Source organism: Pygoscelis adeliae, unplaced genomic scaffold (genome assembly GCF_000699105.1).
Source record: "Pygoscelis adeliae isolate BGI_AS28 unplaced genomic scaffold, ASM69910v1 Scaffold267, whole genome shotgun sequence".
Lineage (NCBI taxonomy): Eukaryota > Metazoa > Chordata > Aves > Sphenisciformes > Spheniscidae > Pygoscelis > Pygoscelis adeliae.
In genome coordinates this window covers 2,854,383-2,870,772 of record NW_008825150.1, presented here as the reverse complement: position 1 = coordinate 2,870,772, position 16,390 = coordinate 2,854,383, and the positions used below count along the sequence as shown (strand labels likewise).

At 38.9% G+C, this 16,390-nt stretch overlaps 1 protein-coding gene across 1 annotated transcript in view; it reads left to right on the top strand.

Annotated features, from left to right (window-relative positions):
- The window catches only part of MAGI2 (membrane associated guanylate kinase, WW and PDZ domain containing 2), a 527,738-nt gene that overhangs the window by 465,086 nt on the left and 46,262 nt on the right, over positions 1–16,390 (top strand). The window contains 2 exon segments of the mRNA XM_009328383.1: positions 10,615–10,800; positions 13,523–13,697. Of these exon segments, the coding sequence (XP_009326658.1) occupies positions 10,615–10,800; positions 13,523–13,697 (361 nt within the window).

Here is a 16,390-nt window from a genome sequence, read left to right as displayed (position 1 = left end):
AGAGGAGAGGAAGAGAAAGAGAAAATGCCCGAGCAACCAAAAGTTCTGTGACTGGAGTATTCTACTGAGGACAACAGACCTAGGTTCAAGATCATGCTTTGCCTCCTACCCTCCAACATGTTCCTGAGTTACTTTTCTTTCTCCCCAAGCAACTACATAGGTAGCCACTGTTGAACCTCTGTTGAACACCTCCAATAGTAAATGAAAATTACATTCTGCTATGGAAGTGACAAGCAAATTTATTCAAATAATAACTGCATTGAATATCAGTGAACCCAAAGAGCACCCAAATCCTAAGTTTAGAAGAACAGCAGTGAACCAAAAGATGACATTTGCTGTAGACAGTGACAAAACAGTGAAGAAATTACCCTTTCTACGTGAATTCTGTTCCAAAAATGTAGTAGAAAATATAAGCTGAAAATTACATACTCTGTCATCAGTAATAAAAACAGGCTAAAAAACATTGGTTATTTGTAGTTTAAGGGAGGTTTATTTTCTTTACTTAATAATTATTTGGGTGAAGTAATTTGGGCTATATTAACAGGAGCATAGCCAGTAGATTGAGGGGAAATTATTATCCCCCTTTACTCAGCACTTATTAGGACCCGTCTAGAATACAGCATCCAAGTTTTAGGCCCTTTGGTAGAAGACACAACAGAAAAACTTCAGCAGCAGCCACTGAGACATCCTGAGGTCCCTTCCAGCTTGAAATAACCTGAAAACCTTTGATTAAAATGCACAATCAGGGATAGAAAGTGTATTAACAGTAGGAAAGTATCAACTGGATGTTGGAGGTGTAATGTGCAAAATACAGCTTACATCAGTATAGAAATACGGATCTGCGTGGCACCATGTCAAGCACCTTGGTAGTCACTCACTTCTCATAGCAGTAGTATGTTAATTTGGTGAAATGTTGTACTATATTTCCAGTGTTTCTGATTTCGGAGCCAGTGCGCTTGTTGCCAGCTCATGCATCCCCACGTGGCACAGAATGATGCTGTGCAGACATACCCTAAACATACCCAGTTAAATGTGATGTAGTAATTGCAAGGCAACTCTGAAAGAATCAAAATGGGCAAAATAGGTCAGAAAAGGGAATATCTTGTAGTGCCACACACTACTAGGAATAGCATAGCCTAAGAAGTCATCTCATTGGGAGCATCCTCAGGGCAAAGTGAAGAAGGGTTCCTTTGATTTAAGAATGTTTATTTTGACAACTCTGTCTGCCTCTCTACTTTTCTGTAAAAGAAAAAGACTTGAGGACTTGGAATTGTAAGTATCGTCATTGCTTTTACTTAAGAAGGCAATTAGTCATGCACTGAAAGTATTTTCCTCTTTCTTGAAATCACACTTATACACTATGTTTTACAATCCAACAAATTGCAACAGCTCTTGGTCAGTACAGGAGCATCAACCTTGTGTCATTAGGCGCTTGTGCTTCAAGCACTGTTAAAATTGAGGTATTCATTCAAACAGAGGTGCTACTAGCCTCAGAGGTGCAGGTTCATGGGTTTGCTGCTTTGCAGTTGGCCCAAAGCTCAAGGCGTTACAAAAAACCTCACCCTCTGGGTATTTGCCAGGGGAGTTAAAACTAGCTCTGGCTGTGAAGCTGTAGGACCACCCCGTGAAGTCAGAGTAGCAGTGCTCCAGCTGAGTCTCATACCCCTTCCCCACCCTCTCTGATGGGTGTGCACTGCACTGCTCCCACGTAGCCTATTAGGAGTGCTTCACCTCCCTCTGACCTGGAAAAGAGCCATGAAAGGCTCGGGGGCTCCCAGAGTTGAGGATGTTGTTCTTGTTCCAAGAGGCTTAAGGTCTTGGTCAACTTTTCTCTCGACATGCTTTGCAAGGGGTTCAGTGTTACTGTTGATTTACAGACCTGCCTTTGCCTTGCAGAATTTTTCAAAATACTAAGTGCATTTTTTTACCCTTGGTACAGGCACAGAGTCAGGGCAGACTACAGCCATAATTAGAGAATAGAGTATTTTTTCATGTTTTGCACTGTAGTAGCTGTCATTTTAATAAATTACTATTAAGTAGTTTGGAGCCAGCCTTTACATCTGGATGTAATTTTGACTTACTGGTACTTGCTTAAACATCCAATTCTTGTGGCACATTTCTTTTCCTGTGTTCTATAATGGTAGAAAATTTGTCTCCCCTTTGTCAAAGCATTGCTTGGGATGTTCTTTAATCCAGCACAGGGGATTATCTTGCACCAAACTACAGTTCTGATGTGGGGCAGATCAGGAGTGGAAAACGAGTGACAAGGACTGAATAAAGAGATTTCACAGGGCAAAGCAGGGGCGTAGACAAGGTCAGCCATGCTTCAAAATTATATCAGTAAAAGAAGATAAAGTGGATAAATAAAGAACTGTGTTTGAGCGGTACATCCAGGAGCAAGTCATTTTGGCTAGTGCAGAGCACAGAGGATCTTAGAGTGCTAAGAGAATAAAAAAAGAAAATTCACCTGGCCAGGCTCCTGACCTGATCCTAATGAAAGGATTAACTTCCACTGCCCCTAAAACATATTATCATGTTTTCCCCCAGACCCCATCCCAACATTCAAGGCTGCTTTGGCTCCCATCCCTTCTCCAGACAGGCCACCTAAATTTGACCTTACTCTGGGCTTTCTTTTGCTATGCAGGCTACACGTAGTTTATCAATATTTTGTCATCTCCAGTAGTATTTCTTTAAAGGACTCAGTGTCACGTTCCCAGCTGAATGCTTGGAAGCTAACTCTATTTTTTCATTTTTAGTTTGGGGTGGATCTGGACTGATTTAAGCTCGCAGCTCTGTGGAGATCTTCCCAGGCAACTGCCTTTGCCCCCCGAATTATGGACATCTTTTAGATGCCCTGGTTCAGCGGCAGAGTTAAGTGGCTTAACTGAGCAAACTGCAGCCTATTTCTGAAGTCCAGCCCTGAGGAATACCTTCATGCTTCCCCCAATAAAAATATTTGCCGCGCATGTGATTCTGCAAGGAAGGGCTCCTCCTGGGGCTGTCCCCTCCAAGTCCCCACAGCATCCTGCAGCAACGTGTAAGGCTATGGAGGTGCAGCTGTGCCTGGGGTGGCATTGCCTCACACGACAGTACTGAATGTCAGATTACAGCTAAAATACTGAAACTGAATTAATTAATCTACCCATTGCATTACATTTAAGATAATACTCAATAGTGTGAGTCCTCTGTGGTAAAACTCCATTGCTGTGGAGGTTTTTAGGGTATCAGGGTAAGTTCACTATCTGCATCCCATGGAAAAGCACTTGTAGCTAGCTGGAAATGGCCACAGGGAGATTGCTGGATGAATTTGTCCCAGAGCTTTAAGGAGTACACTTGTCCCTGCCTACTTCCTGCTGCATTTACTTCATGTGTTTGGGATGCAGCTTCCTCTAGGAGAAGAATTTTTGATCCCCTGTAAATCTCTTAACACCCTAATTTCTGTAGAAAGAAACCATGTGTTGTAAACAGATCTTGTTAACTGGCAACTTCCAGTGAAATTGGAAAACTGACAATATTTCCACGAATTTTACTGTAGCAGGTACTGTCAATTAGCACAGTTATAAAGTGTAAACAAACTGAAAATACAGGCATAATCAATAAACAATTTTTAAAAAATTAAAGGCAGATGACTGTGCATGCTTGTTATGATCTTCCTCCTGTTTAGCAAAAGCAGAGTTGTAGATTTAATTTGCCCCTACACTGCGTACACCAATGGCTGCTGGATTTTCAAAACAGGATAAAACAGAGTCTAATGAAAGAGGTTTCTCTCATTTCTCAAAACATGCAGTCCTAACTAAAAACCATAAATGCAAGATAAGCTTCTGCTGACTGCAGAAAACAGCGTTCTGAAATATGTCCCATTCAGCCCCAGAGTTTCTTTGAACTCCTTGCAGTTTAGAGATAAAAAACAGCTTATTGATCAATGATAACTGTGTGATCTGAGACAGCTATTTGTGCTGCAATTTCACCCATGCTTCTTCCTGGGTAAGATGGTGCCTGGGGACACAATTTTCTGCGACCAGTCTGCAAATTCTGAAGAAAACAGAGCTTTGGAAATTAGGATGTCTGTCTACCCCAGCTCGGAGATCTTTGGAACAGAGCAGTGAAAACCCACCTGCAGCGTGAGTCCTGGAAGATATTTGCAACTTGTGGGCAAAGAATCTGGTTTCTCATTTCTACTTGGCTTTGATATTCAGGTTTGAGCTGTTCTTCTGCCTCTTCAGCTACAAAAACACACTTTCTAAGCTTGTTTAACTGATAGTATAATTTGGAGCTAAAAGAGATTTTTACATGATTTAGTTTTTCAAATCAATATATGCAATTAATAATATGAAATAATGTTGAGAAGTGAAAGAAATTTTTAATATTACTGAAAATACATTGCTGCAGTTTGCAGGCATGAAATACTCAATTGGTTATTTGATATTTTTTGGAGAATAAAGCATGGAGGATCTTAACCACATCACTCCCCTCTCTAGATTACTTCTGCCCTCCAGTGTGTTCCTGAATAGGTCATTTGGACCTAGTGGTGCTGCTCTTGTGTTTTCAAAGAACAAATTCTGTGATTATTCTTAGCACAAACCTGGGAAGGGAATCAAGGTTTTTCTAACGATTCCACGAGGCCCATTTTGCTTTCATGAGAAGCCTGAATTAAAGTACCTAAGTTCCATTAATTTTTTTCTTAGATCTTCGGATTTCTAAGGTATGTGCACTCCTTCCCACCTAGCTTCTTATGCCTGTGCTATGTAAGTAAATATGCTCCATATCAGCACACAATGGGATGTTTCAATTCATAGGTTCATTAACCTTATAAACAAAAGGGATTATTGTCATCTGCAACTATGCAGCATGCCACAGATTTCTATTTTCCAAATGAGTGTCACATAAAATAGGCCATCAATTTCAGGAAAATATTTTATCTTGATTCTAATATTAGCCCTGATAGAAAGTCCATCATACTCAAGCTTCCCAAATTTTAGATTATTCAGTAGCAATGAAATTACAGATGTCTACATTCACTATATTCTCCCAATTAAAATCTGATATGCTGGAGCCTGCTGGTTGAATGAAAACTCTTGCACCTTTTGAGAATTGAGGATATAATAAATATTCATGTGATCAGCTGTATAACATTCAAAAGGACAGCTGCCTCAGGAAGGTTCATTTGCTTGGTTTACTATCTACATCCGTTAATATTAGAAAAGATTGTAAGAATTTATCTGTCAGAGGGTTTAATAGATAAAGTAGAGGTTCGATTTTTTTCCCCTTAACTGATCATTTTTGACATTTAGCTACTATATAGGGGAAAAAACAGGAAAGTTGCTTTCTACAAAATACAGTCTCAACAGTTATGACTAAAAGTCCTGAATAGATGTAAAAAAAATTCTTGATGTAAACCAGAAAAGCATTATTTGTTGGTAATGTCGTCTTAGAATGAGCTGTTCCCAGCATATGGGTCGCCCAAGTGAGGACAAATCATTTTCATTTCCAAAAAGCAAGAGGCTGATGGAAATACACAGTGTTAGAAGCAGTATCTGTATTCAGCAACTGCTCTGGCTTTGTATGCAGCTGGCCCAAGCATATGGACCCTCAGGTGTAAAGCCACAGAACTTACTCTTCCTTTTCTATGACAAGAAGTTGTGGAAGGACATTAAATTGGATCATGGAGAGTAAAAGTGGGTGATTTTATCAAATTAAAATATTAATATAGAGAAAAATGTGAATTTGTAGTTATCAGTAAGTTGCTGAAAGCAGAACCTACCCACTTTCTAAATGCAAAAATGTCTTTTAAATCATCTTGTCTCCTAATTTTTTAATTTAAGTTCTCTTTTGATAATGAGCTTAGAGCTGATCATTGCACAATTAACTACCTTCTGGGAAAGTATCAGCTGCTAGGTGCCAGCCCTGGGTCAGTTTGTGTTCCTGACACAAATGCTGTAAATCTCTGAGGGAGATTTAGGGGGAGAGGTTGATGGCTTCAAGTATCTTGGAAGCTTTGGTGCTCTCAGGATTCAAATCTCCCTGAAGTCACAAATTTTGCATAAAACACAATGCAGAAAAATTAGATCCCGTCATAAGATCCATTGTTCGGAAATGCTTCTGCAACATTGCTGTTCTCGGCTAGGTTTTTTTGGATCTAGGATTATGACTTCTGCCTCGGAAGAATTTTTTTTCTTAAGGTACATATCCATATATATATCACTCCTAAGTATCACATTTTGGATGACTTGATAGTATTAGAGAAAAAAATCTATATATCTGTTTTGAAGGGCTATATGTTTCATATACATATAAACTGTATCTCACTAATTTCCCATATTTTCAACAGTTAAAAAAATCTGTGTAAATCCCTGTTTACCATAATATTTTTCCCTTGCAGTCTCATCGATTGTATAGTCTGAGAGAACTAAGAAATTAATTGTCCTGCAAAGGGGCAGCTTGTTTTCTGTGCTCACTCTTAGCATGAATAATGGGATTCCAGGAAAAAACCCACAAATCCAAGTGTTTCTGTATAGTCTGCTAATATTAAATGCTGCTCAGGTAACTCTGTGTTTTGAAATAAGTGGATCAAATTCTCTGCAGAGTCTAATCCAGGCTCGTGCTGCCACTGTTCAAAATGTACATATGTTTGGAGAACAGCTTGTGGCGAATTCTTAAAAGAGGTGTGAATAGATTAGTAAAAATTTTTAAGGGCGAGTGGAATCATTTATCACCAGTCAAGTGATCTGGGACTTCCTTTAAAAGGTCCATTATTAAATGCTCTGCTTAGATAAAAATAAAACACCGAAGATGCAATTTAAGAAAAAATATGATGTGCTGACAAAGCCATAATTAAATGCCAAGCATGGGAGGTTTCTTCCTGAGAAGAGATGTGCGATGCTGGGAGCGATCGAAGGGCTGCAGAGCTCTGCGTTGTCCCTGGCCATGACCAGTGGCAGAGGGGACAGCACCTACAGCAGACAGAGACCTTCCCCAGGCACCTCCTCATCTTTCACAATCATGATTTTCTGATTTAATCAGCAGTGCATCCACCCCTGTGAATTTGACTAATCCCTTTTTGAATCTTTTCATTCTTCTGGCCCTCCAGAAGGTTGCCCCACCTTCTCTTCTCCAAGCTTCACATAGCAAACTCATGGGCTACTTTGAACAGAGGCTGTTCTCTGCTTCTGACTGCCGTGTTGTCTTTCTCTGAATATTTGCTAGCTCAGTGCTATGATTTTTGAGTGGGGCTACTGGAACTATCAGCAATACTCAGACTTTAGGTGCACAGAAGTAACTAGCAATAGTTTGTTTCATTTGCTATTCTTTTTCTAAATCTTAATATTGTATTTACCGTTTTACTAAGTTTATGTTTTTAGGGAAGTAGGCACGCACACTGATTTCAAGATCTCCTGAATGGTAATAATTAATTTAGGGCCCATCCCTGCTTAAGCTTAGGCAGGGTTATTTTTTCCCCATGTGCATCATCTTGCATTCCTTTTCATGAGATCTTGTCTGCCACTTCACTCAGCCCACTCGGTACTGACAGTTTTACAGCTCTTCCATGCCTGTTTTAGACGTGACCATTCTGAATGATAAAAATTCTCCATTATGGAAATTCACAGTTCATTTCTACCTTTGTTCCTTAACTTTCACCAAATTAGTCCCCTATGAGAGTATCTCCTTATCCCTTCAAAGTAAGTATATCACCGCCAAAGGCTCTTAAAAGTTTTCTAACATATTCTGACAGGTTCATATTTTCATGAACAACCTGCATATCAAATAACCTGCATCCTTTAGAAGCACTCATGCTTGTAAATAAATCCTTAAGTAAATCCTCCCCTCCCAAAGCAGCAGCAGGGACCATGGTGGTCAGGATATTGTGGCTTAGGAGGAGACTCAGGCAGAGCTCCAGCTGGGAGAGCAAGCAGAGACCAGCAACTCCTCGGAATTTTACTGGGAGAGAAGGAGCAAGGAGATATACTTTTCCTCATACCATCTAGAAATGCAGAGAAACCAGCTTCTGCTGAATGGCTGAGAGTTTCATTAGTAATTCACTGGATTTGCCCATAAAACCCTGATATAGCATACCAGTGGTCTCCTTTGCAGACTCTGGCAGAGATTCAGGTTCCTTCTGCAAAAGCTTTCCACACCCCACTCTGCAGCAAGCTCATATGACAACACATTGCACCAATACTACCTCAGAAGAGGAGCATTAAATCCTCAAAAACCAAAGTGCAGTAGAAAAGATACCTTGACAGACAGAAGCTTTGTCCTGAAGGCCACCTACTGTTGATCCTTTCATAGCATAGCAGGACGAAGGGAGTGCAGTGGTACCAAAACATTTAGAGTAGATACCTTTATGGGGAATATAAAGGCCATCAGGCTTAAGAGGAAGAAAAAATGAATACGAAGTTCATCCTCTTTCTCCCTCCCTTCCCTTTTCTCAGGATTTGGAGCGGAATCGGACTCTTATGGCTCTCTCACCTCCAGCTTGGATTTTAGCAGACATCTCAAACATGCAGACATCTGCTCTATTCACTTGTCAGGTGCAAGAAGTCCAACAAAAATTGTTCTGGCAAATTAATAGGATTTCCCACCCACCCCACTCCCTACTGAAATGATGTCTCTTCTTAATTATTTAGGCTAGCAAAAACATCTTCTTTAGGGTTAGCAATGGCAAGCATGGGAATTTTAACTATGGCATCTCGGCCATAATACTTCCCCTTCTTTCTTCCCACTTTCATGTAAGGCAGTCTCATTTTCAGGTCTCCACTGATGTGTAGTACAGACATGGTAATTTCACGTATACCAGAAACAGGCACGTTTTAGTCTTAGCTTAAATGATTCTTGGTCATGCTTTAAGAATTGATTTGATGCGAAAGACTGTGAGTATGTAAACTGTTTCAGTGTCGTTGCTCTTTTACTTGTTTACTTACTGATATGCTTGCATGGCAGTTATACATCTGCATCGAGGGCAAAATAAATGCAAGTTTTGTACAAAGTGCAGCTAGTCATATTTAGTATATTTTAAAATATAGAAATGTTTAGACATTGTGACATAAATTAAGTGCTTATTTCCTAAGCAGCAAGACATTTCTGAAGTACACTAATTGTGTCTGTATTACTAAAACCATAATTTAATTTATATTCTTACCTGAACTATAGCGGTAAAGAAGCATGCAGTTTGATTATGGCTTGCACTTCAGAGTACTCTCTTATATTTTTAGTTCTCAGAAAACTAATTTTTAACACTGTAAACAACACTTGCGTCCATACTAGAAACAAAAGTCACTTTGAGGTATGTGTATTGTGACTTTGCATGAGATGTGCAAACTGTGTTTGTCACCATCACCTTCAGGGAATATTTATCAGAGGGCTGAGAAATTTGTTCTGCAGTGACAGAGTATTCTGAACACATCTCCTGTTAGAGCTTTGTTTTATATGGGCATTGGTAGCCTAGATGTTTCCCCAAAAAATGTTTGATTAATCTTTTCTTTCACCTTTTCCAAGTTCTTTTTAGATATTAGAACGTTAAGGATATATTATTTTTAAAAAAATGAAACACAACTGTTTTTAAACACCAGTTGCAGGTGGATAGAGAGGCCAAGCAGCTTTGTGCTAAGTTTGCCAAGACTGAAGTATGAGATTGGTGAGGAATACTCAGAAACCGTTAGGATATTAGTAGAACATACAGACAAATTTAATTGTGATAAGCATATTTATGAGTAGTAGAGAAAGAGAAAAATGCTTTTTGGGGAGCCTAGATAGAGAGAAAAGAAGTCAGCTATAGTATATGCACTTAGTTAAAAAACCAGAGAATAGGGAAGAAACACTGGGACAAAGATCAAGAGTAATATTCAGAAAATTCAATGGAAAATAAGGGAAAAGACAGAACAAGAGAACGGATGGAGTACACAGAAAGGTGGAGAACCACAGAGAAGAGCAAAGAGAGAAATAAAGTTGATCTGTAATGTTTTGAGAATGGGAAGGGGGTGTCTATTTGATGTAGTAAATGTGTCTATGCACTCATAATTAACTGTAAATTCATGCTGGCATGTATCTAATTAGAAACCTGCACGTCTCAATAAATCTTCAGTATGATTTCTATTTATCAGTTGACATATTTGAATGGAGGAGGAGAACAATTTAGTGAACCCTGGGCATTTTCAGTAATAACATCTGTTTGTATATAAAATAAATCATGTTTGTAGTGCCTCTATTGCAACATACAAATAAAGAAATTCTGTAAACTAGGAGGTGGGAGGCAATTTATGACTACTACTTATCGTGCAAATTTATCCCCTTTGCTGTTTTAATGCCTTATTGTTCTCCTGATCTGTTTATGATCTTGTTACGTGCCAGGTTTGCAAACTAGCTGAACCATAAACTGATTTTGGACTTCATATGTATATGCCATGTATATATGTACATCTGCATTCTGAATTTTTAGTGAAATCTGTACTGTGTTAATGCAAATGACATTTTATAAGAATTTATATTCTTATATGTTTATACATAAGGTGTTTTTTAATTCATATAGAACTTTCTTCCAAATGAACTCATTTTCTTTTCCTTGTGAACATCACCACTTGTTTCAGCATATGCTAACTGTGACTATTGTTCCTTGTCTAGCTGTACCCCATAAAATAGGGCGAATAATTGATGGAAGTCCTGCGGATCGCTGTGCAAAACTTAAAGTTGGAGACCGGATCTTAGCTGTGAATGGCCAGTCTATTATTAACATGCCTCACGCAGATATTGTGAAGCTAATTAAAGATGCAGGTCTCAGTGTAACTCTTCGCATCATTCCTCAGGAGGGTAAGTCAATGGCCCTTAAAAACAGGAAGAAAATTTTAAGTAGCCTCCAATTAGCTTGAATTATGTCACCGCTTGAAAGAACATCTTTTGTTTCGCTTTCTCAGCTGTAACGTACAGCACACCAAAATTACAGCCTTAGAACCAGCTCGAATAATATCTGAATTCTTGAAAAGGTTTCTAGTTATGAAAAGGGTATTTAAAGCAAACCTGGAAAAACCTGAGAGAGAGCTGAGTACTGGAAGGTCAGTGTTAATGTCTTTTGGAAGACTTTTCTTCTACATGGAAAAGCACCCTAAGTTCGTTCCCTTATATCCTGCTATAACCAAACCAAAGTTTGGCAAAGGGACTCACAAGAGACTGCAATGGCTGTCACCAGACATGTTCAGCTACCAGCTACCTGTGACAAAAAGCAATGTGAAGGAAGAGTTCAGATTTGGTAGTTTCCTCCACGTATATCACTATAAATGCACAAGGCAAGAAAGAACTGAACCCTAAATTATCTCATTTGCAAGGTGAGGATAAGGGGACAGACTCATTACTCTGGTCATTACTCCACAGCTAATCAGTGAAGATCCTTTGATGTTGGTTTCATGGGTTTTGGGGTTGATTTCAGGGCTTTTTTTAGTGTAGTGATGCGCTGTACTGGTGTATGAATTGTACTGTATTAATGAGACTGTGGCTTTATATCTCGGCAACAAATACCATTAGAGCTAGGAATGTCACCCAGCAAGTAATGTAATTACTTAATGATCCATGCTCCAGTTAGACGACCTTCCCCTTCTGCTGCTGCATCCAGCAACGGGACAAGGAAATAGTCTGACACTAGCCATGGTCTGCAACTGGGGGAACTTACCTACTTTGTTAAATGAATGCAGTGAAGGGAAAAACACAAACATGCACAAGTTCAGAATTCACACCAAAGAGCTGCTGTATAATAACTGGAGATCAGTTTTGCAAGAATCTACAAACAAGTGTGATGCTGCATGCAGTCCGTGCAGCTTATTTAGGCCTCCCTGGTACCCAGATTAATTCATATTAGCAAATTGCTAATAGTTCGGTGTTAGAGATGGGTACCTTAAATTAGAAAGAAAGCAGGGGTGCATCTGAGATGCAGTGCTACAAGATGTCCTCAGGTGCTAGTGGCGAGAAATTATTTGTGCCCAAGGCATGGCTTCCCTGTGTGACTGTGTGACACCGGACACCTCATTTGCCTTCTGATATTAGCTTCCCAGCTTATAAAATTAGGAAAAAAATCTAATACCTCTGTAATGTACTTTCAGGTGAAAAATACTATATAAATGCAAAGCAGTTTTAGAAGCAGCTTACGATTTGACTAGTTCATCCATAGTTATGAGAGTAATGTAGAAATGAGGGACAACATTCCCAATCTTCCTCCCTGAAACTCTGCAATACAAAAGAGACTCACAGATGCAAAATGGGCAATTAAAGCCTTAAACATAGTAATTACACAGACAAGTATTGCTTATGCCTGCATGAGGAGTGTTTTAAGTGCAAATACACAAGCTTTTTTGACAATTAAGCCTAAATTGAAAGATTTTTCATAAAGTAGCCAAAATTTTTTAAATAATTATGAGCGCAAATTAAATAAGTAGAAAGCTATTAGAAATGTGCAGTCATAGAGGACAAATTCACGTTAAAAAATAGAATAATTCAAAATTCATACTAGATTCAAATATAAAACTAGGCAAGATCTGGATCATGCGTAGCTATTGCTGTTAGGTATGCTCAGCCGTATGCATGTCCATTCTTGATGCTTTGCACCACGCCACACTGGCCTCGCTCATTCTGTTGCAAGCAGGAATAAAAAAATATAATGTGTAACTTTGCTGTTGATAATGCACGAGCAATTACTTCTGCAGTGCTCTGTCTTCTTGTGGATGGAGTCTCTCTCATTTATGTTTCTTAATAGATAAACGAGCAACATAACTGTGCCAGTGTGTCGGGAGAAATATATTCGACATGAGCTCAGTGCCAAATGTGTCTTTCTAAGTGCAGTGGGAAGCCTGAAGGAAGACTGGCATCCTTTACTTGTAACAAGGCCACAAGGCCCCATTCCCTCCCCCAGCCTCTCTGTCTTTTTGAATATTACATTCTTTGGAAGGAAAGATTCTGGTTTTCTGCAGTATTCCTATGTGAAATCCTGGTCATTTGGCACAATACAGTGAAATAAAACATCAGTTTAGCTGGCTAGTCAGAATTTATTGAGATTGGTTTTATTGTTCACAGTCCCCAAAGATTTAAAAAAGATAGGAAACTCTTGTTGAGCTCAAAGACAGCAGCAGCTAACACAAGCACACCAGTGTTTTAGCTTTTGTGACGACAGTCTGTCATCCATAACAGTGGTGAAAGCAATAAAATCGTTCATTCTTTCAAAATGAAAAGTTTTCAAATATCAGTATTTCTATGCTTTAAAAGAAATCATGAAACACAGAAGCCATTTGCTTTATTCAATTGGGTTTTAAATAATGGAGGTGTCAACTGGAGTTATAGAATTGACCAAGATTTCAGATCCCACAGCCTATCAAAAGGAGTCCATTAGGTTCAGATGTCTTAAAATCTAATTATAACCCAAGAGAGTAAAAGCGACAAAGCATAAATTTTCAGAGGTAGCGTGTGGCCAAAAATGATTATTGTCTACCTTTGCCCTTTATTAAATGCCATGCTGTGACAGGTCTTTAATCTCCAGCTTTCCATCACGCAGAGCTGAACAGCCCAGCCTCGGCCCCCAGCTCGGAGAAGCAGAGCCCCATGGCCCAGCAGCACAGCCCCATGGCCCAGCAGAGTCCCCTGGCGCAGCAGAGCCCCGTCGCCCAGCACAGCCCCGTCGCCCAGCCACCACCTCCGCAGCCCCTCCAGCTGCAGGGACATGAAAATAGGTAAGAGCGGCTCCTCCAGCCTCTGCCTCCTGTAAGGACCACAGGACACCCTTGTGCTGGGTTTTCATGCTGTTTCTAGCGGCTGTGAGCCATCGCTTGTGGGGCTCTGACAAGCCACGGTCCCGTGACTGCGCTCGCAGAGCATGAATTGTGCATGCCAGCATGATCTGTAAGACTTGTTCAGGTACGAAACACATTATTATGAACAAGGGTCTAGCCAACCTTCCTCAAACATCCATCAGGATCATATGTTTGCCAAGGAACTAAACACTGAAGTATTCCTTGCTAATAATTTCATTGCTAATATATTACTTTCTTATATCACTACAACTTACAAAATACAAGTATATCAGTATCTGATCGTGAGGTGGTCTTTTTTTTTATTATCTGACATGCCTTTTTTTTTTTTGTCTATTAGAGTTCTGGATCAGGAATATATTTTTATAACAGGTTTTATCTATGGTGTATTATTTTCCAGCCAATTTCTCATGTGTAATTTATGCATATGCATTGACAAATTTATCTGGATGGAAATTAAATGGTAGGGGGATAGAAATTTTGTGACCAGCTGTATTAAAAGCTGTATATATAAAAAGCACACTCAGGCTGTGGGATGATACAACTTTCTGTGATCTCCAATCAACACTATTTAGTCTTTGGATTAATTTTTGGCATGTTAAATGAGGCTGATTACACTGACTGTCTTTATGCTGATCTTCAGTAACCAACATACCTCATCAAGACTCTCTTCCCCAAATAGTAGATGCTGGTTACAGAATTGTAACTTTTTGCTTCTGGAGATACTTGAGTTCAGTTGTGATTTAGACACTATGCCCTCTAATTCTCCTTGCTTAACAGATGTAGCACTTTCACTTGCCCAAAATTATTTTCTCTCAATTAGTCACACTTGGCAGATTTCTTTGCTTTGTATTTCATTGGGTACTTCTTCCAAAAGTGATCACCTCCTTGAAGACATATATTTCTGACAAAATCTAATGCAATGCTTTCAGAAAAGTCTGTGCAGTTTTAAGTCAGCATTAAATGTCTGTTGAATTGGGAATTTTCAGAGGGGACCAGTAAACAATATTAAGTAAAGTTCCAAAAAGAAATTCTGTAATAGTTTTACTGAAAAGCATAAGCTATAATTGGTCATGCCACCATTCGTGTATTCAGCAAAAATTGCAGTGCCTCCAACTGTAAATAAAAGCATTATCTTCTGGGATACAGCTGTGGTCATATTTTGGGAAGCTGCCTAAGGACGACTCTTATTCCAGAAAAAGGTCCATTATGGCTAGTTCATATAGTTTCATTTTTCACTAGACTTTATAAGTCAGATTACAGCTTGTTTATATAGCCACGTACATTGTTTCTGTATCAAAATCAAAATACTGTAAGATATTTAAACTCTTAGGAATACTAACCAGTATTTTTACTTCCAATATTAATGAGGCTCAGTATCATAGCAAGCCTGCTTGTTCTCCATCTTCTTTTTACAGGATCATGATACCAAGTAAAGAAAGTAAGAGGATTGCATGTATACATGCAGATCTTATTATAGATGCCATGTACCCGTTTTAAAACAACATGTGGCAGCAGGCTATTTCGTCTTCTCAGAAAAGTCAAAGGGAAATACTTCTGATATTTTTGTGTCTGGTTAGACATTCAGCTAATTAAAGCTAGTGTGTAGGAAGATTTGCCATAATGTTACTGTAACTGTACTAACAAAGTAATGAAGTTTTGAAACATATCTGAAACATTTTGAAATGTTTAGATTATTTAGATTATTTTTTCATACGTAAATTAACATGATCAAAAACAATGCTCTCAGTTTTTCAGAATGTAATTTTTTTTAATCAATAAGTACATTTCAAAATCCCTTTCACAGTCTGTGTGTGTTCATTTATCTGCACGTGTGCATGTACATACATGGCCACTTGGTTGACTGAAAACTTCCAGACCATTATTAAAGCAGAGTTTGAAATGCATATTTCCTGTATAGGAAAAAGATATTTCCTTTGGTACCTAGGGGAGAGTGTAAAAACATCCACTATGTAAAAGTTTTTGTTAAATCTAACTCAAACCACTATTACAGAATTACCTTGCTAAAAAGGTTTGGGAATTCCTTTGTGCCCATTCAGCATGTTACATGGCTGAGGTACAGAGATCTGCAGTAAGAAATATTCCTTACTTCACCCTGAAGTGTGAAATGCCATTATGCACTGATTTCCATGTGATAAGGGAGCCACTCATTCCCATCTGAGTAAATTAATTAACTAGTCGCTGTACTACAGAAAGTCACATTTTCTTTGAAATGTTACAACTCATCTTTCTGTAACCAGTGACCAATTAAAACAATATTTTACTTGTTATTAATTCCTCATTAACCCAATTTGTTTTCCTTTCACCCTGTGTTCCTTCTATGCATAACTACTGATATGACCTGACACAGGCTTGTAGCCAGATAGTATTACGGGGAGCGTGTAATAATAATAATACATGCTATATTAAAAGATGTTATATCAAAGAATAGAATCATAGAATCATAGAATCATTAAGGTTGGAAAAGACCTCTAAGATCATCAAGTCCAACCATCAACCCAACACCACCATGCCCACTAAACCATGTCCCTAAGCGCTGCATCTACACGTCTTTCAAATACCTCCAGGGATGGTGACTCAACCACTTCCCTGGG